This window comes from Balearica regulorum, chromosome 8 (genome assembly GCF_011004875.1).
Source record: "Balearica regulorum gibbericeps isolate bBalReg1 chromosome 8, bBalReg1.pri, whole genome shotgun sequence".
NCBI lineage: Eukaryota > Metazoa > Chordata > Aves > Gruiformes > Gruidae > Balearica > Balearica regulorum.
In genome coordinates this window covers 12,142,431-12,166,646 of record NC_046191.1, presented here as the reverse complement: position 1 = coordinate 12,166,646, position 24,216 = coordinate 12,142,431, and the positions used below count along the sequence as shown (strand labels likewise).

Here is a 24,216-nt window from a genome sequence, read left to right as displayed (position 1 = left end):
ATTATATTAGATAGGAGCATGACATTTTCCGGATATTTGGGCTTAGACAACCAGGCCAGGCTTGGAGATGTGGACTGTCAGGCTGATCACGTTATCCAGGGAGGTTGCCCTTGCAGTTGTTTACCAGTGCTGGAGAGGGGATGCTAAACCTGGTAAGCACTCTGGACCCCAGCTGGGACAGACACCTGTGAGACACAGCAGCAGGTACAGAGCTTGCAAGGCCAAGTTCAAGTGGTGGGGGAGAGGACTTCCAATGCTTTTCAGGGTCTTGCCATTCTCAACTCTGCCCAGTTGGTGGACACCTGTTCAGGTCAGAAACTCATCATGGCCACATCTGGAGCAGCAATCCTGCTGGGCCGCCCCAGGCAGCCCCCATCGCTCCCCCCCGAGGCTGTGCATGCCATGACCTGACCTGCACTGGCCAGTCTTTGTGTGGCTGGGCAGCATCCCAGGAGACTCGCCTAGGCACTGGCACAATTGGGCTGCCTTTCTTCAGCCATTCAGATGAAAGCAGCATTGCTTGGTGGTACAGGAGTATCCAGGCACATAGAGGGCCACGAGCAGGAAGACAGACTTTGAGCTGCTCCAGCCCCAGATTATTGTGAGGGGGGATGTTGGGATTTTGGCTTGTTTCTTTAGCAATGGCCTAAAATAACAAGAGGCCTGCTCAGTTGTTTGAGAGAGCTGTATTTTAATAACTCAATGGAAGAGGTGTGGTGGTTGCTTTGGTATGTCTTTGGGGCACGGCACAAGGGTGTGTGTGCTGAGATAGGACTGACGCATTGTGCAGGGCACAGCAAACCAAGTTTGGCACAACCATGTCCGTGATGCCTAACTTGTTTTGGAGTGACCTGTCCCCCAACTTGCCCCAAAAGTTGTACGTGATTTATTAGGTCCAGATGAGAGCTCAGCAGCAAATGAATTTATATGCCTGTGAACAATCAGGAGAGCTTGGAAGCTGTGTAGATGCAGCTACACAGAGAATAATTATAACCGTTTCCTCTCTCTGATACATGTCCCCTCTCATTTGGCACTTCTCTGCTGAGAGGAGAGCCCTTTCCCCTGGACCTAGAGAACACTGCTGAGCTCGCTTTTCTGCAGCACAGCCTGGGATGCATCTCTAGATCCTACGGGGCCTTTTCTTTCCCATGCCACAAGCTGGGCATGAGACAGTGCTTCATTTTCAACAGAGGGAAGGAGTAGCAGAAGTTCAGCAGGCTGTCACAGGAGAAAACTGCTCAGTTTCTATAGTTTAAACCAAATCAGGACCAAATCACTGTATTGACTTACTAATGACATGTAGTTAACCGGTGATCGTGCTTCTTTTATACTTCTGTTCAAGCTGGCTCCTTTTTTTTTCAAGTCTCTCCAATTCCCCAGTTATTGTTTAATCTGTCCAATGGTTGTCTCTTCTTCAAGATAAGCAGTTTGGAGCAAATGCCTAGTTAACGTGTATTTGATCCAGTTGCATGTGAGTGCGCACACAGAGTTTGTACTCACGTTCTCCTCTTAGCAGGTGCTGTTATCCACACTACTTACTAAGGGTGGGCTCTGCAAGCATCCCCATGCTGCCCTAAGAGTTACTGCCCTCAGTGAATAGCAGGTATAATAATTTTTACAGTATTTTCTAGGTGGTCCTCTCTATCCCCCAGAGCTCTGACTGCAGCAGTGGGAGGTGAGGCTGCATCTCAGCAGTGAAAGGGTGAATGGCTGCAGATCTCTGTCTTCAAGGGGGACACGTGCACTAGGATGTAGCTACCGTAGTATTGGAGGGTGCTAACATAAATAAGGCATAACTTAATTAAAAACTGCCATCAGATCATCAGTTTCTGAATGTGATTTTAGGGCAACACAAAATTGTTTTGCTAAGGACACCATGTGAATTTCTGATAGTTGTAGGGGCCAAATCAGATACTTCTATTACAGTCCAAGAGGTTAGGAAGTCTTTGGTAGTCTTTCTCAAAAATTATTAAAATACCAAAGTAGCAGGCAGTGCTGAGATGCATATGGCATGAGATGAGTGGCATGTCAGAACCTACTGAAGAACAGAAGCAGATGAGAAAATTACCTTCTATTTTTCCATAAAGGCCATTGGAGGTATTATATGTAGAATAAAGTCAGGCAGATATTTGGTGACCAAAGGAACGTTCACTTTTGATTTCTGTGATAACAGAAATAACAGCAGTGTTATTCTCCAAACAGAAATAAGAATACGCTTGAAAGAAAGTTATGGTGGTTTGGCAGTCCTCCCATAAGGTTGGGTAGTATGAATAATTCTCTGTGGTTTGTAAGACTCGCATTAGAAAGTTAGCTCTTAAATGTTAACTTGGCCAGTGAAATTCCCTCCAGGCGAAGACCCCGTGTCTCCCTTGAGCTGTACCGTGGGAATGGCCCCAGTGCAAGTGTGGGTGGTGTTAACACCATCGTATTCCCAACGACGACACATTCTCAAGGACGTAACCATTTAGTCACTATGTTTTGGACACCGTAACTACAGCTCAGCTGAGGGAAATGATTTTGTGGCAAGTCCACTTACCAGCTGATGCAATTCCAGTGACATCCAAATGTCATCTCCTATGTAAAACATAAAGCTGAGAATATCTGAATTTAAACTGCCATGCCTGGGAAGACAGGATGTTCTTGCATAATTTGAAATTTGGGGGAACTTTCTTGTCCTTGCCTAATAAACTTTTTTCAATTTTTTTTAACCCCCTTCTTGATATTTTATGGCCACCAGTGAATTAACAATTAACTAAACAGTATTGTTTGTGGTGAGTATCAATTGAAATTAAGTAGCGAGAACAAAATGACTCTGCCATTTTTGCTAACATCTAGAGCTGGCACAGAAGGATGTAGTAAAATCTTTTCGTTTCAGGTGTGTGCTGTTACAGTTGCACTGCAAATGTTTGAGTTTAACGTCTCGCTGATTTAGACATAAGCATTTTTTGCACGTTTGTCTTCAGATCAGTGTAACTCCAGTGCACTGTAGTGGAGTTCTCTGTAGCAGATGGGTTGTGCTCCCAGCTCTGCACATCTCAGCTAGAGTATGGGTGGCATTCTTTGTTTGGAAAATGTTGATCTTGGGACACGGTCAGGCAATCAGAAGTGAGCAAGGTAGTGTGCTGCCAAAAGCCGGTTCCTTTGAAAGAGAGGCAGAAACTCAAAACATTGTGTTCCCACTCTGTTACGAACATCAGGTGAAATGCAATAGCGTTGCTCACTGGTTCAGGGTAAACCATTTTAAATGCAAAATAGAAGCATGCAGTTGGTTTCTACATCTCACCTAAGAGGCTGTCACCCCTGGTGACTGTCTGAGCATGTCCTCTGAATTCATGATAGTTTTGATACGGCGGTGTTGGATGCTCTGCAAATGAAGATAAGATATGTGGGTGGATTTCTCAGCCTCTCCCTAGCCCCTGGGGTAAAGCTACCTCTGGATTCATCTGGCTAAAGGGGAGCTAGAAGAGTCTGTGAGCTGAGGTTTTATGCTGGAAACACTCCTCTGTCACAGCAGCCGTGTTCATCTGAACGCACAAGAGGAGTTGCAGCCGTACAGCGCCACTGTCACAGGGCCCCAGCAGAAGCCAGATGAAATGGGAAGGGCTGAGGCTGGACTTTGGTGCAAATGGCAGGTCAGCAGACGGGAGAGGACAGTCGGGGTGTCCCTGCTCAGAGTGCTAGCACCCATCTCTGACTGGCTTCCCACTGCTCCTCGTCTTCCCAGCATGCTGCGGCTAGGAAGGGTATGGCACAGGCCAGAGTGCCCTTCGCCTGTGGGGGTGCCCCTGAGCAAGGGAAGGGGTCTCCACACTGCTGTCTGGGTCTTCCTGACCTCCCCTCCATCTCCCAGAGCTGTTTAACGGCCTCCTTAAACTGCTTTTGCCATCAGTAAAATAAAGTTTGTACTGTTCTTCACTTCTGCTCCTGTGTGGTGGCCCGTTTGGGATAAGTATTCCTCTTAGCCTAGCTGGATGCCAGTATGTGCATAGAACTGTAATCCAGTATCTACATCTGTTTTAATTTCAGAAAACTAACGTACCCACTGTGATTCATCCTCCAGCTCGTCAGCTGCCCCATTCTTAGGACAGAAGAGTTGAGGAAGGAGAGTCTGACCATTTGCATTAATCCCTCTGCCCTGCAATACTCCGCTGGACAGTCAGGTCATAGACCGTCAAACAAGAGCCGCTGCTTTTGTGCTAGACACTTTGCAGGAAGCTGGCTAACGTATGATTTTCTTTACAAGTTGGGAGGCTATTGACCCCGCAAGCTGGCATTGGGCAGCTGATGTGCAGATATAGCCAAACACCTGTTCCTGGTTTTCTGCTTAGTAGCAGCAGTGCCCCTGTGAGCAGAGACAATAGGAGGAAATCTTTGATTATAGAAATGGCAACCTGCTAATGACTTCCATTCCTGCTTTCTCTCCTCTCAGAACATCCCCACCTTGGGAAGCGTAGCAATAACCATGGCACTCCACAACTGTGATGAGGTGGCGGTAGCTGGGTTTGGCTATGACATGAGTTCACCCAATGCACCGCTGCACTACTATGAGAACATCAAGATGTCTGCCATCAAAGAGGTAGGGAGCTCCTGCCGAGCACATCTTCCTCCCAAGCCCACCGACCTCCCCGACTCCAGAGCCTGACTGGGATGGTGATGTCAACTTACAGCTTTCCTGTATGGGTCAAAACACAACTCCACCCATGCATTTGCCTGTAAAATTCTAGATATTCTCCCAAGCGCAATGTGTGTTAAAAACGGTTATTTCTGCTGGGAAAAGTTCTCTGGAATGTGTATATAATGTGATTCCTCCTTTTGAGCAGCAAGGAAAAGATTCACATAAATGTTAACTCGAGTAGGGTGAAAGGGAGCAATTCTGCTCTGGCGTTGAAAAGATGTGGCCACGTCCTGCTTTTTGATTCATTGTGTTGTTCTCTAATCCAGAGGCTTCTTTTGCTGGATGATCCCCTCCTCAGCCCCTGTGCAACGTGGGGGAGGTGAGATTAGCCCGTGCATGTTCGCTCTCAGCTGCCTGTTCAGCAGCAGTTAGCTAGTGTAAACACATCGTGGCTCTATGGAGACTGCTTCTTAAAGCCAGATCTACATTAGAAACGTTTTCTGGTACTATCACAGTGAGATGAACAGCATATTTAGAGGAACAAAAGTTCTCATGCTGGTATAATGCAGCAGTATAAAGATGTTCTTTCAGGTCTGTCCATTCCCTGTACCAAACTAGAGCAAACTTGAACACTGGTCAAAGCTTCTACAGTGGGAAGGTTTGCTTCTTTTTTGGTAGAGCTCAATCTTTCCCAGCACAGATGTGGCCCGGGTCTTCCTAAGATTGCTTTTCCCTCTTCACTGCCTCCTAGGTAGAGAAACTTTCTCTATCCTACTCCACGTTGTGAGAAGTTGTGCTGTTCATGGACAGTATCTGCCTCCTGGCACTTGGCATTTGTTCATCTCAAGCACTTTGCTATTGATCCAGGCCAGGAGGGAAGCTGGGAAGTTGTGTTTTTCCAAATCACAAGATTGTACGTGTCTTAGGACTCTCACAGGCTGCAGGCTGCATGAGCCTAGGCAGACGGAGAGGAATTAGAAACCAGTGATTAGTCAGCTTGAGAAATGAGAAGAGCATGTCTAATTATCAGAGTAATGAGGCTTTGGAACAACCTCTCAGCAGAGGCCAAGAGAACAAACTGAGTTTGGGAAAAGACTGTGAGGAGGTCCCTAATATATCGAGGGACTGGACATTGTGGTCCTGAGGTATCTTCTGAACCTGTGGAGGTAGCAAGAAAGTCTGCCTTGCTGAATGGAATAGCCATGGATTTAATCTGTCCTGGCTGGGAGAGCAAGTGCCCATTAACAGGGTTTAAGGGATATGTCCAGAGAGGAAAACTGAATTGAGACACTATGTACAGAGGTGGTGTCTTGCTTGTGAAATCCCTGGACAGAAAATAGCTGAGGAATATCATTCTTGCAGAAATAGAGGAGGTGCCACCATGGGCTTGCTGAGTTCTGACTCTTCCCTGGGTGTCTGCTAATAACCACTGCCTGAGACAGGACCCTGGGCTACCCCAGCCCAGGTCTGAGTCAGTACAGCTGGTTCCTTAGTCTTCCAGCAAAGACACGACTACACCATGAAAATGGATGCAGATGCCTGGCTCCAGCAGTGGGTACAGAAACTGTTCATGAAAGTTTCAGGAAGGGCTTTTGTCTCTGGTGCCACTGTGGCAACTCTGGTGAATCGGCTGCCTTTGGTGGAGGATCACTCTTGCCCAGTTGTTCCTCGTGTCTCATAAGGGTGTCAGTCCCACGGTCTGCTCTTGGACGTGGGGACACTCACAGCGGGTGTCCTGTGCCAAGCCTGTTTTGCAACCTGGTAGGCATCTCTGACCTCAAGGACACCTACACAGGAGCTGACAAGAATAAAGTCTTCTTGCTCTTCATCCTTATGTGGATCAATGGGAAAAGTTGGCAAAAAGAGTTGGATTGACAGAGTCTCTGGTTGAAGTCACCAGTCTCGATCACTTGGATCTTTGATTCTGGAGGCCAGCACCTTGAGTGGGATGCAGAAGCCAGTGGAAGACAGGTGGGAATCACACCGTATGCGGTCTCAGAAATAAACCTTGCATGGCACAGGGCAGTAGATGAGGATGAACATGTGAAATGCAACCAGTACGGTCTCCTAGAGAGACCAGCTGGTGCTTGTTTTGTCAGGCCGCTGCTGTCTGGAAGCTGTCAGTCATCACGTCCAGGATGTTCTGTATGGAGGTGAGGGAGCGTTGAAAGGTTCTGGTGAAGCCTCACTAATTCAGATGTCAGTGGATTTGTTTCTGCAGCCGGGGCTGTTGATGAGAGCTCTGCAGGCCAGTGGAGCTGGTTCTAGGAGGAAGGTTCCTGTTCCATTTGAAGGCTGGTTATCTGATATGTGTCTGCCCATCTAATCCTCACATCCTCACCCACAGGCTCCTCTTACGTTTTGCTGCCCTGGTACAAGAAAAGCCATCTGTTCCCAAGTATCAATAATTAATGCTCATCCTGCCTCTGCCCCTCCCAATATGACAAATTGTTTGTGATATTGTGGAATGTGAAGAGCAGAGAGAGGATTGCATTTCTTTCTTTCCCATTTAATATTAATGGTAGCTGGTAATTGTTAGTCACCTGAGGGTGAAGTTGAAAGGTGAAGGGCACGATAGTTGGGTTGTGTCTTCTGCAGTTGCCTTCAAAGAACACACAAATGTAGATTTGCCCCAGTCTAGACTGGAAGCATCCTACACGCTCTGCTTGAAGAGGGTCCTGCATGTGGTTTGCAAATTGGGAGGCTGCCCTGCATTAGCACCTTGTGCCAAACATTGCCCTTGGCACTAGTGAAAGAAGACTGACCCAGAGCCAAGCTCCACCAAGGTTTTTGCCTGTTCCTTCTGCTCTGACAACCAAAGGCCCAAGAGCATCCACAGCATTTTCCTCAGTGTTACTTTGGACCTCCAGGATTGTGTCCAGGTCTCATTCTTCCTAGTCCTCCTCTACATTTCAGCCTCTAAAGGAGCCACTAAAGCAGGCTGTGCTTTGAAAGTATGCAAGTATCATCTTTGTCCTCTGGCCTGCTGACCCATGCAGGCTGGAGTACTCATTCCTGAGTGGGGAAGAGGACAAGGTTTGCTTAACGTAGCAACATCACAGCACTGAAACAATTGCTATGGGATGCAGCTGTTCCATCATAACAAACATCTCACACAGGAGTTTGACCAGACTTTGGTGGGGCAGCACCTCTGTTTCTGAAATTCAAATTTTTTCCCTGACTGCTGGACTTCTCCAGCCCGGATGACCCAAAATCTTCAGTGTTTAAGCCTGGAGAGCAGCTGCAGGGAAGCACTCCAGCTCCACCCTGAAACCATCACTGTCTTTACAGAGAAAATGTAAACACCAGTAGCATCCTGGGTCTGGAGGTGCCACACGTGTGTGGGACTCGTAGGACCCTCCCTGGGAACATCCATCGAGCCCCTTGCCTTGCCTGGTGTCCGCAGGAGGAACTGGCCTGCCGGCGAGCGTGCGTCCTCTCGGCAAGGTGTGCCATTGATTTACACTTGAGTCCTGCTTGACATCTCTCTGGACACCCGTGAAACGCTGTGACTCATCTCTGAGGAATTTGTTCTGATTACATAAAAAAAGCCAGCAAAATGCATTCGTTTGCTCACAGCTGGGCGGAGATGCCTCTCCCATGCCAAGACTGAGGTGATAAAATCTCTGTGGAAATGAATGTGATTTTTCCTGTTGCTCTGTGGGACTGGCAGCTGAATTTCCAAGAGGCGAAACAGGCAGCACGAGCGTATAGTTTTGCTTAGTCTGTGCTTTCCCCGCAGGGGTAAAAGCCCTCGAGGTCCAAGATTGTGCTGCAGTGGCTACCACAGGAGGCGGCTGCCTCTGCTGCCTCGCACAGCATCTCAGACTCCCGAGGGCTGGGCAAGTGCTTCTTCCCCCAGAGGAGAAGGCTCTGCGAGGAGGAGCTCTCTGGAGCTTCATCGATGTTACCAGTCAGGGAGAGGTATATGATCTTGGGACCCTGGTCAGTAGTATGGCTGCAAAGCACGTATGGATTCTCCTGTGCTTGTTAATGCTCATGGGAGTAAATTTCTCCAGTTTAGTCCTGGATGGCTTCCCTGCCTTCTGTCCTGGGTAGCTCGGTGTGCTCCAGCCAGGGTATGTCCAGGCAGACCTGATGGAGAAGACCCTTTGTTGTTCCTAAGCGTGCTCCGGAGAGCTGGAAGCACACTGGTGCAGAGCTTTCAGTTTCAGGCTGTGAGCTGGAGATCAGTGCTTGCAGTGCCCAGCACCTTCTCTCCTTGTCTCTCCTCCCCATCGTGGCTGGGGGTGCAGAGTCTCTGGCCTGCTCTTCGGCAGGGGTTTTCTGGGCGGTATGAAGACCCTCTGCTGTTCTCTGATCTGTTACTAGGACACCACTGCCCAATAGACCCTGTGCTGTTGTGTAAATTCTCACAGGTGATTTTTCAGCTCTGATCCTGTCTCTTTGTTTTAACTTACAAAATCCAGAACGTCTAAGTTGTCATCTCCCTTCGGTTGCTATTTTCCCTATTCCCAATAATTTACAACAGCTTTCGACCCTTGCCTGCTTCCATGAATGCTGTACAGAAAATGATTGAGTCCTTGCCAAGGTGTCTGCTCACTTGTTTCTGGTTTTGTGGCAATGAGTCCATCAGAGCTGAATTTTTATATTATTTATTGTATTTTTATTTCTTGCTCAGGTCCTGTAATGCTTCCTGCCCAAGCACTCCATAAAAGTGTATTTTTATCACAGGTCACTGTCTTCTATTAATGTAGAAGTGTCAGATCTACTGGGAACATAACAAAGGAAACATGGAAATGTTTCCATGAGGTGAGGAAAACGGGAATAATTTTTAAATAGAGTGAAGGCTTTTCTGGATAAAAAAATTAATGAACCTGCCTATAAGGATTAGAATAGACCTTCATTGCTAATGGCAAAACAGGCTAGTGTTTCAGGCAGAAATTATTTCAGGATGGGAAAGTGACAGTGTTTAGAATAGTAAAACCATATCCGTAAGGAGCTGATGAAACTGAGAGAGCAGGAGGTTGTGCTAAACCATGGGAACGAAGCACAAGTCTGGCTCCCAGCATCCCTCCTCAGCTGGGCAGCACACAGACTTCCCTGGCCTCGTGATCCAGAGGTGAGCTTCAGTCTCCTGGCCATTTCTCGCAGGAGCAAGAACGTGAGCAAGGAGTCACCTCGGATGCCACGCAGGGAGCACCCCGCGCTGTTTTCTCAGCAGCTGGCTGCACTTGCAGTTGGTAAAAATGGAGAATGTGTGGTTCAATGCCACCCTTATCCATCCAGAGCCCATCTGCAGCGTTTGTGTCGCGCGGTGGAGCTGCTGGCTGGTCTCCTTTTCACTGTAGAAGCAGATCAAGCGCCGGCGCCGATGTTGTTGGAGGTGTCAGCTCCTTTGATACAGCTGTGCCTGGCACTTCAGCGACTCGCTGCCTGACCCGAGGGGGAGGTGGCACGACTGCCTTTGATGGCTTCTTTCTGATCGTTGGCTCCGCTTTCCCGGCAGGTCTTTGTGGGATGCTGGAGGACACCATCTTGTAGCACTTCTTATTCAGCCTGTGTAAGAGCTGTCACAAGGGCCAGGGGAGGTGGCCTGCAGCACACAGTGACACACAGCTTTGTCTCTGTCTCTCCCCGCCAGCAGCTACCTCTCAGAATAATCCACAAACATCAAGTTTGGAGCCTCGGCCCATAAAGGCACAAACAATAGTGCTTTATCATCAGCTGGGCTCTCTCTGTGAAGCCGTCCTTTGCATTTTAAATCAACGCAAGTGGCTTGGGAGGGGGTGGTTGGGCTGCTTCAGGGCTCCACGTACCTTAAAGTTTGCGGTAGCCAAGAAGAAGAACAAAACTCCTTTGAAAGCCGGGCAGATGTCTAGCCTGGTGATTTATAGACTGAAAACACAGCTATTCGAGCCTGGCTGATGAATTGTGATTGGAGTACAAGGAATGGTGCAGACTGAAATGGAGGTCAGCTTTGGAGGGGGAGGTTAGGGGCTGGGGCAGGGGGACCTCTGAAAGGGCAGTGCTTTTTCTTGGGGCCGGCAGTGATGACTGATGAGGTTTATACATTTTTGTCTTTGTTTAAAAGCCACCTGTTTGACAGCGTTTTGGCTGAACGAAGGCCTCACATGCTGTTCCTGTGCATAAGGACTGTGTGTCTGTGTAATAGAAATCTGGAAAAGATTGATGGAATAGCAGTCACGATCAGAGCACAGGTATCGCCTTGTTCAGTAGGACAAAAGTACAGTAACACTCGTGGGGTACCACTGTGCCCTAATAACAGCAAGGAAGGTAAGGCTGTAGGATGGACAAAAACAGAATTAAGGTTTGGGCAAGATCTCTGCAGGAAAAGACAGTAAAAGATCTACAGGGGTGTGCTAGAGCCCAGCTGCTGACCCCAACATGCAACACAGAGCTCTGTAGGGGTGCCAGGTACCACCAGAATCGCACTGTCACAGAGGTACAGTATGGCTGTCAAGGGGAGAGCCCAGGTATTCCCAGACGCAGTAGCTAGCACAGCTCTTCTCACCAACCGTGAGGGCACAGGAAGAGCTGATGGCCTTTCAGAGCTGCTTTTAGCAGGCGTGAAGACCTCGCAGAGGGACATTTTACGAAATAGCCTTTGATCAAGTGCCTTCATGGTTAAATTAAATAGAAAGGCAACAGAAGGGACATTGTAACTCAGGTTTTGCTTCCAAAAGGAGGGAGCTTGATAAGCAGGGCTGTATCTAGACTGCGGGGTGGTGCTCAGTGGAGTTAGGACGTGTGTGCAGACTCTGTCCTCTCTGAATTTAGGCCTAGCTTAGGAGAATGCACTGAAGCAGATGCACTGAAGAGCTTGTGGAGTCATTGTAGACTTGAGATTGCTATTGTTCTTTTTTGAAAGTACAAAAATTATCTGCAATTTATGTTTGCAGCAAAGGGGGGAACTGGCAGGAAAAGGCTGTAGACGTAACTTCGTGAGCAACTGCCTCACAGAGGTATTAGAAATAACAGAGGAGTGGGAGAGAGCATTGGGCACTGAGGAGACCTTACCCTGATGGTTGAAAAGGACAGAGATAAAGTGGAAATCGGCAAAAGTCAAGCTGAATTAGATCTTGCAAAGGAAAATAAACAAACACTGGACAGTCCCGTTGCCAAACAAGTAATATGGAAACAAGGAAAGAATTACCAGGCCTGTGGCATCCAGGGAGAATGAAGGAAGCAGAAGGCGTAGGGATTAAAGAGCCAAAGTGGGAACTGTATGAATGAATATATTACCTCCATAGGGGTGATATGATGGATGTGAGGGAAAGGATGGCTTACAGGGAGAAGTTCATAGAAACAGAAAATGACTGGGTCAGCAGTGAAAGGCAAAAGCCGTTGGAGCTAATGCACTAGATGTGAGAGCCTGAGAGATCTCTGTTCCAGCCACCCCACTGCTGAGCCAATTAAGCTGCAAGTCCAGAGGAAAAGGTCCTCAATAAATCTATCAGGTTACACATGGTTCCACAGGATTAGATTGTAGTGGACATAATACCTCTTTTTTCCTGTTTTTTTTTTTTGGGGGGGGGGGGGAACAGGGCAAGGAAAATAATCCTGTCAAATTCAGCCCTCTTAATCTAACCTCAGAAGTACTATTCAGAACTTCAGAGCAGAGTTTAAATGAAAGAATAATTAAATCCTGAAAGCAAACACAACATGGATTTACCAAAGGCAGGTTACAAAAACTAATTTAATACCTTTATTTGATTAAAAAATCATTCTGGGGAGAGAGGAAGTGGAGTAGCTCAGTCGGTCTGAAGTTCAGTTAAGCATGCCATACTGTGCCGTGTGAGATATTATTAGTTAAGCTTCAGAAGCTACGGTTTGGTGCAACACCTGTACGTGAATAGTCTTTGTAAAGGAGAACACAAAGAGCAGCACTGAATGGACGGCTGGGAGTTCCCCCGCAGGAGGTCATGCTTAGCGTTTGCTTTAATGATTTTTGGCACAGGAGGCAATGGTGTGCAAGTGGAATTTGTGATGATACAAAACCAGGTGTGGTCAATAGAAGGGAGGATCAAAATACCATTCAGGAAGACCATGAGCACCTTGAGAACAGGAGTAAGCTGGGTGGTATGAAACCTAAGAGTATGAACGGAAGGTCATGCTGTTTGGGGCAATACCAGAAGTTGTGACTTTAAGCTGGGATAGCATTATTTGGCAGCGGCAGAGGAGGAAAGTGCTTAGATAGGTATACATAAATCACAGGATAATTCAGGATGTTAGGCTGTTACTTTAAAAAAAGGCAAATACAGGTCTGGAAAGACTAGAGGAAGGGACTTCTTGTAGAGAGAGAGAATTGCCTCTGCATGAGGCAATGGTGAGCCTTTTTTCTGGTTTGCGAGAAGTAAATTTGGGGTAAATAGGGACAGAGGGAGCTACTACTACTTCTGGGAAATTTCCCAGTTTTCATGGGGGAAATGAACAGCCTGTTCTGGTAGAAGGAAAAAGAAAACATGAGTTGTTTAGCTTGGTAAAATGAAGACTGAGAAGAGATACAATTGCTCTGTTTCAAGTTGGCATAAGAATGACTGGGCATAAAGGAGCTGTGAATAAATCTGGACATGAAGAGAGGAGGGTGCCCAGCCCTCCCTTTTGTTTCAATACGTGCGACTCCCAAGGGGTGCAGGTGGGACAGAGGTCCACAGTGCTGCCACGTCGCAGCGGATGGACTGAGAGGGGAGGGGGCAACGGGTCCTGAGTGAGGCAGGGCACTGGTGTCACGGGAGGTGCCCTGGGAGGTGAAACTGCGGCTCCGGGTGGCCATAAACACCTGGTGTACGTGGTCACCGTGCGGGACCAGACCAAGGGCGTGGGCAAGACAGAATCACAAAAAATAAGCAGGTCTAGAGACAAGGCAGTGAAGGTTGAAGGTAGAGATAAATTAGCACCAGTGGAGACTGGAAACCGACTGTTACCAGTGAAGCAGCGCTTCTTGCTGCTGCTGTGGTTTCTGTGCGGGTTTTTGGGGAGGAATGCTGCTGACCTGCAGAAATAGAGGGGATGTAACAGAACTGAGAAACCTCCTGTTTTACAACTCACTGTTTTTCTTGAATGCATTCCTCATTGACTTCACTCTGATTTAATCTTCCTGTATTTTAAAGTACTGCAATATATTTGATAAGACTAATGTGCTCTGAAGCTGGGGCATTCCCCGATTGTAATTGATTACAGATGGGGAGCTTGCCTTCCTCCTGGGTTGGTCTCTGAAACATTTGCTTAGTTTTAAAATATTCTACTTGAATAGGGACAGAGGATGTTTTGTGCTTTCTCATAGAGTCGTCAAGAAAAAAAGGACAGGTGGTTTGAGGCTGCTGCATTTGCATAACCCTGAAAGGTGGCTTTAATGAATGATAAATTTTGATCTAATAACTGTGACCAAACAATCACACATCAGACCCACTGCCACCTCTCTGGGATGGACAGCCATAACAGTGCATCTGCTTGCAGAGCAACTCTCCTCCTGCTGTTTTTCTCTACACTGAAAAGGAGAAAATCAGCTAATCATAGAGACCCCAAAGCAAAGGAAATCCCAGCCTGATCCCCAAACAGCAAGAAGGGGTCTGAAGCTTCCTGGGATGTTCCTGATGAAGCTCCCAGAAGTTCATTGCTCCATCTTTGGGCGCAGACAAGCAGCTTGTTTGCACAAGTGGAAACGAACGCTCGGGCTTGATGATCTTAAAGGTCTTTCCCAACCTAAATGATTCTATGATTCTAAGCTGTACTGGCTGCCTGCTCAATGCAAACGGCAGAGGGGACAGAGGGCAGAGCTAGTCTGCCAGGTCGCAGGAGCAGTGGTGGTAGTGACGTGTGGGGACAAGAAGGTGGAGGTGGCAGTGAATGCTCCGAGCTGCTCCGCTGCTATCTGGAGGTGCAGACTTAGGAGAGAAGAGCTGGAGTTTTCTGCTTGTAACGCTGAGGTGTAGCTTCAGGACTTGGGGCAGGAGCTTTGTGAATGTGAATAATCTGAATACAGAAGTAGGAGATGGGGCAGTAACGGCTCGGTGTGCGTGGGAAGGGAGGGTCAAAGCAGTCAGAAGGGACAGTGAGCATCTTGCTAGCACAGCCAAAGCGCATCCAGTGTCCAAGGGCAGGAGAAGGCTTCTTTGCAGTAGTAGCAGGAATAAACCACCAGCACTGCAGCCGCTTCATATAAACCTTCTCCAGGTGTGGATCCCACTCACAACGCTCTGCTTAAAATGTCAAAATGAGCACTCTGACAGCACAGCCCTGGCTGTGGGGACATGGGTGGCCAGAGCATTGCCTCTTTCTTACCATCCTGCTGCAGCTCAGGACATTGTGCCAGCTGAAAGATTTCCAGGACAACTTGCCCATGAGCTTGGTTGCACAGAACACCTCGGCTTACCCAGTGAGGGATGGCGAAAGAGAACTTCCCCTTACAACAGCCATGACATGTCCTGGCCCCAAAGCAAACCTGAGCCTGCCAAGACCTGGCTTTTCATGAGACCCTGCAGGCAGCTTTCAGATCCCTTCCGCCTGCCGGGCCCTGCCGGCAGCGTGTGCTACCCAGGCTGCTATTTAGGGTGTATGCACCCTAAAACCTGCTGAGTTTTAGGGTGTATTTTGTTGCCTTTCACTTGTCCAGGCAATGGGACCGGGGTGCCTGCCTCTCTCTGGCAGCGTTGGGAAATCTGCCGCGGCTCTTCTCCCCACTGCCGCCGCTGCTGGAATGCAGCTTCCTTCGCCTGATTAGCTCTGTCTGTCAGTGAGGTGAGTCTCTCTCCTGTAATCAGTAACCGGAGCTGGTGTTGGAGACATGCCTCATCCCTCCTGCCCACATTGCTGTTGGGGGTGTGGGGGGAGCAGCACCGCACCAAGCGCCCTGCTAGTGCTCCTTGGAGGGGGGCAAAAGCCCGCCCTCACGAGGGAATCCTCTTTCTCTGTGGTCCTACATTCAACCACAAAACATTTGAGAATCCTGCTGCAGACAGTAAGATCCATGGATCAAGTGGGAGGCTGAATTCCCTTACACGTGGCTTTCTGCTTGGAAAGAGGAGTTTGTGGCAGTGCCCAGGGTATAGACCAGCCCCAATGCCGAACAGCCAGAGGTTTATAGGTCTCGCCAGCAGCCTTGCAGTCAGTGCTGGAGCCAGACATAGCTGTAATGTGAGACACTGCAATGGTATTGCCCAAAGTTTTATTATCCACCTCCTGTACTTAAATTCCTGCTCCACTTGTACCTTTCACAAAGCGGATTTCCTCTTGCCATCAGATAAGGCACTTGCCTGTGGCCTGAGGTGGCGTTTTAGGTGGTTTCAGTTTTGCCTAGAAGTGGCTGCTTCTGCAGTTGGCTTCTCTTAGTTTGATGAGGCTGAAAGTCGTGAAGGAGGGATCAGCTTGTGCTATGATGTATCAGGTACACCAGGCTCCCTGGTGCTCCAGATAGGCTTTGAACAGCAAGCCCAGCCAGATGTAAGCGGATGCATCGAGACCCGGTGTTCCCAGCATGGCCTCTGTGCCAGCAGACACTGTTCACTGCCTCTTGGCAGGAGCACACAGGCACATTTGGCTGCTTCTGCCGGTGCTGTGCATTCCTAGCAAGGGGCTGTGTTGTCAAAAGAGACGTTGCTGCATGGTGGGGGCCAAGCCCGGGACCCCCAGCTGACGTGCCACACGTAGGACTGTTTGCAGCACGTTGGGGGATCTTGGATGTCCTGCTCCGAGTGACAGGCACACGCAGCCTGCTCTCCCAGCTCCCTTTGCAGCACCATCACTCGCTCCCACTGCTGCTTTCTGAAATTCATGTTTTTTTCCTTTTACGAGCCAGCTTTCTTCCCAGTGCCAGTTTTCAGTTTCTGCTTTTCTGCTAGCAGAAGCCAAGCACTGAGTTGTTTCTGGGCAGCGTCTTTTCAGTTTAGAGCTGGGGTCTTCTGCATTTTCAGGGTCCCAAAGAGCACCAGCACAGTTTACCACGTGTGGCCCCGTTCCTGGTGCTGGTGCGCCCTTTGCAGCACTCACATAACAGTGTCACTGGAAGCAGAGGAAGTCAAAGACTTCTTTTGAACACAGGTTGCAAGATAAGACCTGCCTGAACTTTCCTTAGCAGCTTTAACTGTTGTCATTCCTGTGCACTCAGGGTATGAAAGTGGTTTTTAAATGTACAGTAGCAGCAAAAGAGGTATTTCCAAAATGTGCTGGAGATCTACAGAGGGACCTTCAGTCCCTTGGACCTCTTGGCAGCAGGCTCCACACCATGACCGGGGCTGTCTGTGCCACACAGTCAGCAGTCATGGCTGAGAGCTGCTTGTCCTGGACATGACAGGACATCCACGGATGAGAGGAGAGCCACATTGCATGGTGGGTGTGATGGATGCAACCAGTGCTTTGCAGGCAGGTGCCCAGGGTTTTGCAGCGGGTAAACTGGGTTTAGATACCTATGACAAAGCACCCTCAGAGGGCTCGTTGGGCTGGTGCTTTGTCAGTTGATGTCATTTCAGGGAGGCTCCTGCAGAGTGATTTTATCATGGTCCAGATCATATTTAGAGCTCAGATTACCTGCTGGCCAGAGCACTGTGCTGCAGACCTGGATCAATTTACTGGGATTCTTGTCCCGTTGGGAGATTTTGGGGAAAGTTTCTTTTCCCTTCTCTGCCTTGGTCTCCCCAGGGGACAAACCACTTACTGCTTTCATTAAGTGCTTTAATAGTACCAGCACAGGGGGGTGATGGCAGATGCTCTGATCGCAGCTAACGCCTGCTGCAGGGAACACATCTGGGTGGGCTGACACCAGCTATCGCAATTAGAGCTCTGAAGTGCCTGGCTGGGAGATGTGACCATTTCACCCTTCACATTCTATTAGTGTAACCTGTAGCGTGTGATTTCCTCTTGACAGGGCTAGCAGAGGCAAGAGCCAGCCTTTATGGGGCTGGTCTTGGGGCTTTTCAGCTGCATGTACCCACATGCATTCCCCAGAGACCTCCCTTGGCAGGGAGCTGTATGTGGGTACAACATGTCCTGCCACCGTGTTCTCTGCCAGCTCTGTTCCCCGGCACACATCATCGTTAATGATGCACCGTTGGACTCTTTTGTGCCATGGCTGGGAGGGCACTGTAACCACCTACATCTGCCCAAGATACCTGCGTTGCCCAGGTCTCACCATGCCAAAAAAATCTTCACCCAGCCCCCTGGGAGACCTCCTACCTCAGGTACCCAGGTCTGACCCTGCTGGCTGTATTGGCTTTAGATAAGAGAAGGCCCTTGGTCTGTGAGGGCTCTTCTGGTCCACAGTGGGGTCTGTCTCCTTGGCAGAAGCCACTGCCCTGCCCCAGCTGGAGTCTCTCGCAGTGTGGGGAATGGGAGCACGCTTGGCCAGGATAGCTGCTGACCTCCTGTCTTTCCCATTTCCTTCCAGTCCTGGACGCACAATATCCAGCGGGAGAAGGAGTTCCTGCGGAAGCTGGTGAAAGCCCGAGTCATCACTGACCTAACCAGTGGGATCTGAGTGGCTGCAGCCACTGCCTCCAAGGGAGGAGACGAAGATGCACACTGCAGCTCTGGGAGCAGGCACTGGCAGCCCCCCCGCAAGAATCCCACCTCACTGAAGACACACAGAGACACCCAGGTGCTCTGGGAAGACCCTCTCGTATTGCCAGTCTGCATGAGGGTTGCGTCTGCTGCCTCCAGGGCCCAGAGCTGGCAGGAGGTGGGCAAGGGGCTGAGTGGGCCATTCTTGAACTCTGCATCGCAGACAGATCTTCTGTGTCCTGAATTAAACAGGAAAGACTCAGGAGAGAGAAGAAAGGTTTGTGAATAAAACGATTTGTGCCAAATGGGAGGTGACGCTGCCCCGAGGCAGCAATGCCTGAATGTACAAAGTATTATTTTTTAAAAGACACTCTGCTGGAATCATACTAGAAATACCAAGGTGCAAGGCACAGTCTGTTTGTGCACAGCCCTGCAAAAAGCCCAGCCTCTCCATGATCCATCTGTGTCATCACCGGCCTCAGACCTTTCCCCAGGAAAACAAATCCGTCCAAAACTTTGGTGGTGTTGGTGCTGCTATAATTCAAAGGGAGAATAATGGCTTTCCCTCCTTCTCCACTTGGAGCTTCTGGTTGGAGATGAGCATGGGTTTGTTTTTCTGCACTTTTCCTTGCTTCCTGCATAGAGGCAGCGGCAGCAGCCACGTACTTGGCTGAGTTTTCCATAGCTGTTTGCCCTGCTCTGCCTCTGCCCTGACCCCAAGGTGGAGCAGGGAGCCGGTGGCTTTCTCTGCCTGCAGCAGACCCTCCCCACCTTCCTGCCTGTCACAGCACTGAGGAACCCGCCTCGTTGTGCTCAAGGCTTTCAGGCCTCTTGGTTTGTGCCTGCTGTGCAGAGTCCCCGTGGAGTCCGTGCAGATTGGTGTCACTGTTTCTGGACAGCATCTCACTTTATTTTTATGTGGGAGAGGAGTAATTTGTTCTTTGGAAGGAGGTCAGATCTTGCGCAGAGATCTGAAGCTTTACAGTTTCAGAGCAGGCTGCCGAAGATGTTTGTTTTACGTTCCAGACTCAATCGTGTTCCCTATTTAAGTGACATGTGACCTCAGTGATGATGGAGCCTGCTGGCACGGGTGGGGGCCTGCTGGGAACCCTCACCCTCTGCTCGGCCCCTGCTCACTTCATTTCCAAGCTCCTCCCGTGCTGCTCTAGCACTGCTGCTCCTCCTGCTCTCAGGAGCACGTCCCTTCCTTTGCCGTCTTGGTCCCGAGACGCAGTATTTGCACATTTGATTTGTATATGTATTTCAGAGGAGCTGGAATAAGCTGAGCAACGTGGCCGAGTGCGAGGACAGCAGGGTGGTCTCATCCACCTGGAGAGCATGGGCAGAAGGGGGATTGCAGGGGAATGGTTACAGGTGGAAATCGGCTCTCACGCTCTCCTAGCCTGGAGCAGGCTGGGCTGCGCCCGTGGGCACTGTCCCGACCCGAGTCCCGGTGTGTCGAGGCACCGGTGTGCAGCCAGCCAGCGGGGTCAGTGGAGAGGAGATCCCAGAGGGATGCTGGCTGGGCTCATGGGCCTGGCGCTGCATCTGACGTAGCCCAAGGATTGCAGTCTGCCTTGCTCTGAGCTGAAGGGAGAGCGTGGCCCTAACATGGACAAGGGGTGCTCAGAGCAGGGCTCGCATAGCTCCCCTGGGTTACCTCTGCTCCTGCTGACTGCAGGGGGCTGTGGCTCCAGGGCTGACAGCCCAGAGGGGACGTGCGGGAGGGGCAGGCAATGACCCAGGCGTGGGGTAGAGGAGCAAACTGTACGGAATGGTTTGAGACCAGGCTGCAGGCAGAGGCAGCTCTCAGGACATGGTGCTGGGTGCTGCCCACAGACCATTGTGGGATGTGCCCCTCAGGAGCATCTCCTGCGTGGCACATCCATAGCCAAGGAGCTCGCTCAGGGGCAAGTCCTGTCCAGCTTCTGATCACGGCTGCTGCTTGCCTTGTAGTCTGGGAGCAGCTCAAAGATTCTGCCTCTTCCAGGCTGCAGAAGACACATGCTGGGAGGTTCTCCCTTCCCTTTCCCCTTCCTGTGTCCCTTCCCCTGTCCCTCTGGCTCCCAGCCCGGTGGTCCCTGCTCCCCTTCAGTACATGTTTGCCTGGGCAGCGCCTCCCCCCAGGATGCTCTGTAAGGTTTCCAGCAGGTTTTTGGCATATGCTGTGGCAGATACTCGTTTGACTCTTCCCCCCTAATTTGTTTTTCACGCTCAAGGAGCTTGAGGGACTGGATTTCCATGGCTCTTGCCAACGGTCCCTTTGCAGTTTCTGTGTGTCAGCCTGGACCTGGGACCATCAGCCATAGGCTTGCCACCTTGCCACGGTGGCGGTGCCTGGGCTGGACTTGGCCAAGGTTGTGGCTGGGGAAGGGTGGGCTTGAACTGGGTCTTTAACCAGCTGCTATGAGAGCCCTGGAGCAGTGGTGGGCCACATCCATATGCTACAGTGAGCTGAGATGCCAGAGAACTGGTGGCTGCAACCAGGAGGAAGAAGAGGGGGCTGAAGAGCCTTCAGTGTCCATGCTGGGCTCCTCTCCACTCCCCTATAGAGGCTTGTGATGGCATTAATTCGATTTAGTCCATTTTATTGAGCACTACAAAGCTACGAGGCACCTTTATCTTCCAGTTCACTGGCTCCAAGTCCACAGAGGGAGCACAGCCCCTGCTATGCTTTCCCTGGCATCCCAGCTCCCCACCACAGTCAGGGACAGGTCCTGATGGGAAGCTGTCCGTGCAGGCCAAGGAGGTGACTCCAAGCCCTTCCCTCCACCTTGGTGGGAGACTCCAGGCAGAAGTGCCCAGACTGACTAGATGAGTGCATGGCCCAGGGTGACCGTGGTGGGTCAGGACCACCTGCAGGTAGAAGGAAAGATGATGGGGAGGTGTTTGAGGGCCAAAGGCTCCCCTGTAACTCATTGTCCCATTTGATGTTGGTGGGGCAAACACACCCACAGAGCAACCTATGGCCGGGTTCTGGGGGTGCACACCCCAGCCCCAGGGACAGTGTGCGGCGCTGGGTTTCGCTCCTGGATGCTGTTCCTTTGGCTGCCTCCCTGCGTGCACCTGCAGCCACCTCCCGCCCTCCAAAACGCTGCAGTCCTGCCAGCTCGGAGCAGTGCGCGGGTCAGAGCAGGGTCAGTGGGACGGATGTGAGTCTTGGCCTCTCCCTCGCAGTGACTCACCTTTTCAGCTCGGAAGGGAGAGCCCAGGGGAATTCTCCACAGCCTAAATATAGAGCGGGGTTGCCTGGTGCCTCTGACGCGCTGCGGTGCGGTGCAGTGCAGAAAGGCCACTCGAGTGGCAGGGAACCTGCCTAGAGAGAGGCAGGGGAAGTGCGGGGAGGCTGGGGAGCCAGCTCCCACAGTGGGGTTTTGCTCCAGTTGGTGCAGAGAGCAGGTCTGGGGAGCCGCAGGCCAGCCAGCACACACTGCTCTGGGGCAGAGGAGCTGCTGGGGAGCTGCTGCTGTGCTGACCGCACTGTGAGCACGGGCAGCTTGTGCATTTGTGGTGTACAGCCCTCCCCGGTGCCCACCACCCCAGCGTCAGACCCCCTCCACCAGCTCATGCCATTGGGGCTGGCCATGCTGTGGCCTCAGGCTCACACATGCCAAACAGAGGCACCACCACCAAGGAGCACAAGGCAGCAGCGGGATCCTCTGCAGCCCAGCATCCTTCAGCCCAGCATCTCGGGGCTTCCAGCATCTCCTTTTCCTGGGAGGGGGCAGTGGGGAGGCCCTGCCCCACCGTGCTGCTTTACCCCTCTGTGTGGGCACTGGTGGGAGATGGGAAGGTGTCAGGACAGGGCTGGCTGGCTGGCTGTATCAAATGGGTAGGCAGGCTGGGGACGGGCAGCACTGGGGACGGGCAAGGGCTTCCAGGCTGCCTGGTAGGGATGCAAGCGCCACGCCGAGCTCCAGCAGCACCAGCACGGTACGTGCCATCGGTCCAAGCGTGCATGGCAGTATTAGAGAGGTGTCCTTTGGTGCAGGCAGCGTGGGCCACTACCCAGCTCCTCTGGGTACCGGCTCCTCACACGGGGACTCGCTCCAAAGGCCAGTGCGCTCGCCGGTACTGTACCAAGCTGAGATGCAAAAACTCAATGAGTTTTTAAAATTAGTTTTAGTTTCTGCAATTTTTTTTTTTTAATTTCCCCTCTAGGCAGGGAGGGCAAGAGTCTTGCAGGCTCCTCCAAGCCAGCTTATGTCACATCAATTCAGTCATATCAGAGAAGCAATAAAGCTATCAAACAAGCTTGGCTGGCCTCTTTCTTCTGCTGCCTTTGGCCTTTTTTTAGGGGAGGCAGAGGGATTCCCCTGCTCGGGCTGTCCCCAGCCTGGTTTCACTGCTGACTCCTCCAGCACAGTAACCCGGAGGCAGCTGCTGGGAGCTGCAGCTGGCCGATGCCACTGGCCTGGCGCTGGGGACAGGAGAGGGCTGTGCTCCTCCTTGCAGGTGACCTGAGGGGTGGGAGAGGGGCTCACGGGTTGGGTGCATGTCATGTTGGGGGGCAGAGGGATCGGGACGGGCTGCCAGAGACTGCCTGCTCTCTTGGGGACTCCCTTCCAGCAGGGTGGCTTCCCGCCAAGGATCAGAGCAATAACTAGGCTGGGTGCTGCTCCCACAGAGGCAGGTGTCCAGCCAAGTGACCTTCTCGCCACAGCGTCCAGGAAGGAAGCGGTTTAGGAAGCTGGGGGCTGAGGCCGTGACCAGCTCCCGACACCTGCCAGGTCCCAGCGGGAGGAGCGTAACCCCTGCAGCAAACCCTGGCGATGCTGCGGGGCTTCCAAAGCCGCGGGATGAGTCGGGGACAGTCCGGTCGCCTGGGCGAACGGGGTGGCTGATTCCAGGTGGGTGACAGGTCTGCCAGACCTGCCAGCTCCCTAAACACAAGAGGTGCCTTCCTGTCCGACGGGACACCGCTGAGGCTACTGCTCAGTCCTCCCCAGTGTGTGCAGATCCTTTCCAGAAAGGAGATGCTGGAGCTGCTCAAATCCTCCTTCCTGCCCTCCTCTCTTCCTGGCCCTTAAGGAGCAGAGCCACTGCTGCCATCAGGCTGGGCCAGCCCCGGGGGGATCCCTGTGCCCCGTCCTGACCTTGGGAGGGCTGTGGAGGGGGAAAGAGCAGAGCCTGGGAGCGGGGCACACAGGGACAGCCTGTGGGGGTTGAAGTCAGTGGAGACAAGGACACTTGTTCTGGAGCAGGTGTCCCCAAAGGAGCCACATCAGCACTGAGATGGGGACGATGCAGCCAGTCAGTTCATCTGCATCACAGCTCTCCCCCACGTGTGTTTTGTCACACTGAGCCATGGTCTCGCATGGACATGGCAACAGCTATGGCATGCTCAGTCCTGCCATCTGGCTGGACCGCGTCGCCCCCATCCCGCCTCACGCAAGGATGGCACCTTTGGGGACAGATGTCACAGCGGGCCCTGGCCCCGCAGGGCTCATTCCAGACCAGACAAGGGACACGGGGACACCCCAGCCCTGAGGGTGCCTTGGGAGGCACCAAACCAACTACTGCCAGCAGCAGCCAGGGAGCAGCTCACCCATCTGGCTGGAGACCCATGGGGCCAGGGACCCTGCTCTGCACCCCGGCACCCTGTGGGGCCCAGCCCACACTCAGCACTCCCCAAGGCAGAGCTGATGCTCGTGGGAGCCCAAGGGGAGAGAGCAGTGCCTGGATTCAGGCACAGTGCTGGGATGTGCCACCTCCTGCCACCGTGATCTCAGGGAGAGAGGGATGAGATGCCACTGGTGGGACATGACCGTCCCGAGCTGATGGCAGCAGCAGGGTCACATCTCCCGGTACAAGGGCCAGGGGCAGGGGAGGGAACCAGGGCCCCCAAGTTTCTGGGGGTTCCACAAAGGGGGCACCCCAGGAGAGGCCAGAGGCCAGGCTTTGCACAAGCCACCCCTTTCACAGGAACGGGGACACCATGGGCCCACTTGTATGGAATCCCCCAAGATATCCCCCTGTGCCATGCCCCACACAGCCCCCCTGTCCACAGCAGCTCCTGGCTGTGCTCTGGGGACATGAGGGGACCAGCCCAACTCACAGGGAAGGTGGGAGGGGATAGGGCACCCCTGTGGGGTGAGCGAGCACCTGGGGCTGTCTCCAAGCCC

At 51.5% G+C, this 24,216-nt stretch overlaps 1 protein-coding gene across 5 annotated transcripts in view; it reads left to right on the top strand.

Moving 5' to 3' along the window:
* The window catches only part of ST3GAL3 (ST3 beta-galactoside alpha-2,3-sialyltransferase 3), a 183,659-nt gene extending 161,314 nt beyond the window's left edge, over window positions 1–22,345 (top strand). For 4 of the 5 annotated variants that reach the window (XM_075759619.1, XM_075759618.1, XM_075759617.1 and 1 more), the window contains 3 exons: window positions 4,430–4,576; window positions 17,979–19,713; window positions 20,754–22,345. In XM_075759619.1, coding sequence (XP_075615734.1) covers window positions 4,430–4,576; window positions 17,979–18,068 — 237 coding nt within the window. In that variant the 3' untranslated portion in view covers window positions 18,069–19,713; window positions 20,754–22,345. The remainder of the gene's footprint in view (window positions 1–4,429; window positions 4,577–17,978; window positions 19,714–20,753) is intronic. The other variant, XM_075759621.1, reaches the window with a different exon arrangement.
* Window positions 22,346–24,216: the final 1,871 nt, after the last annotated feature.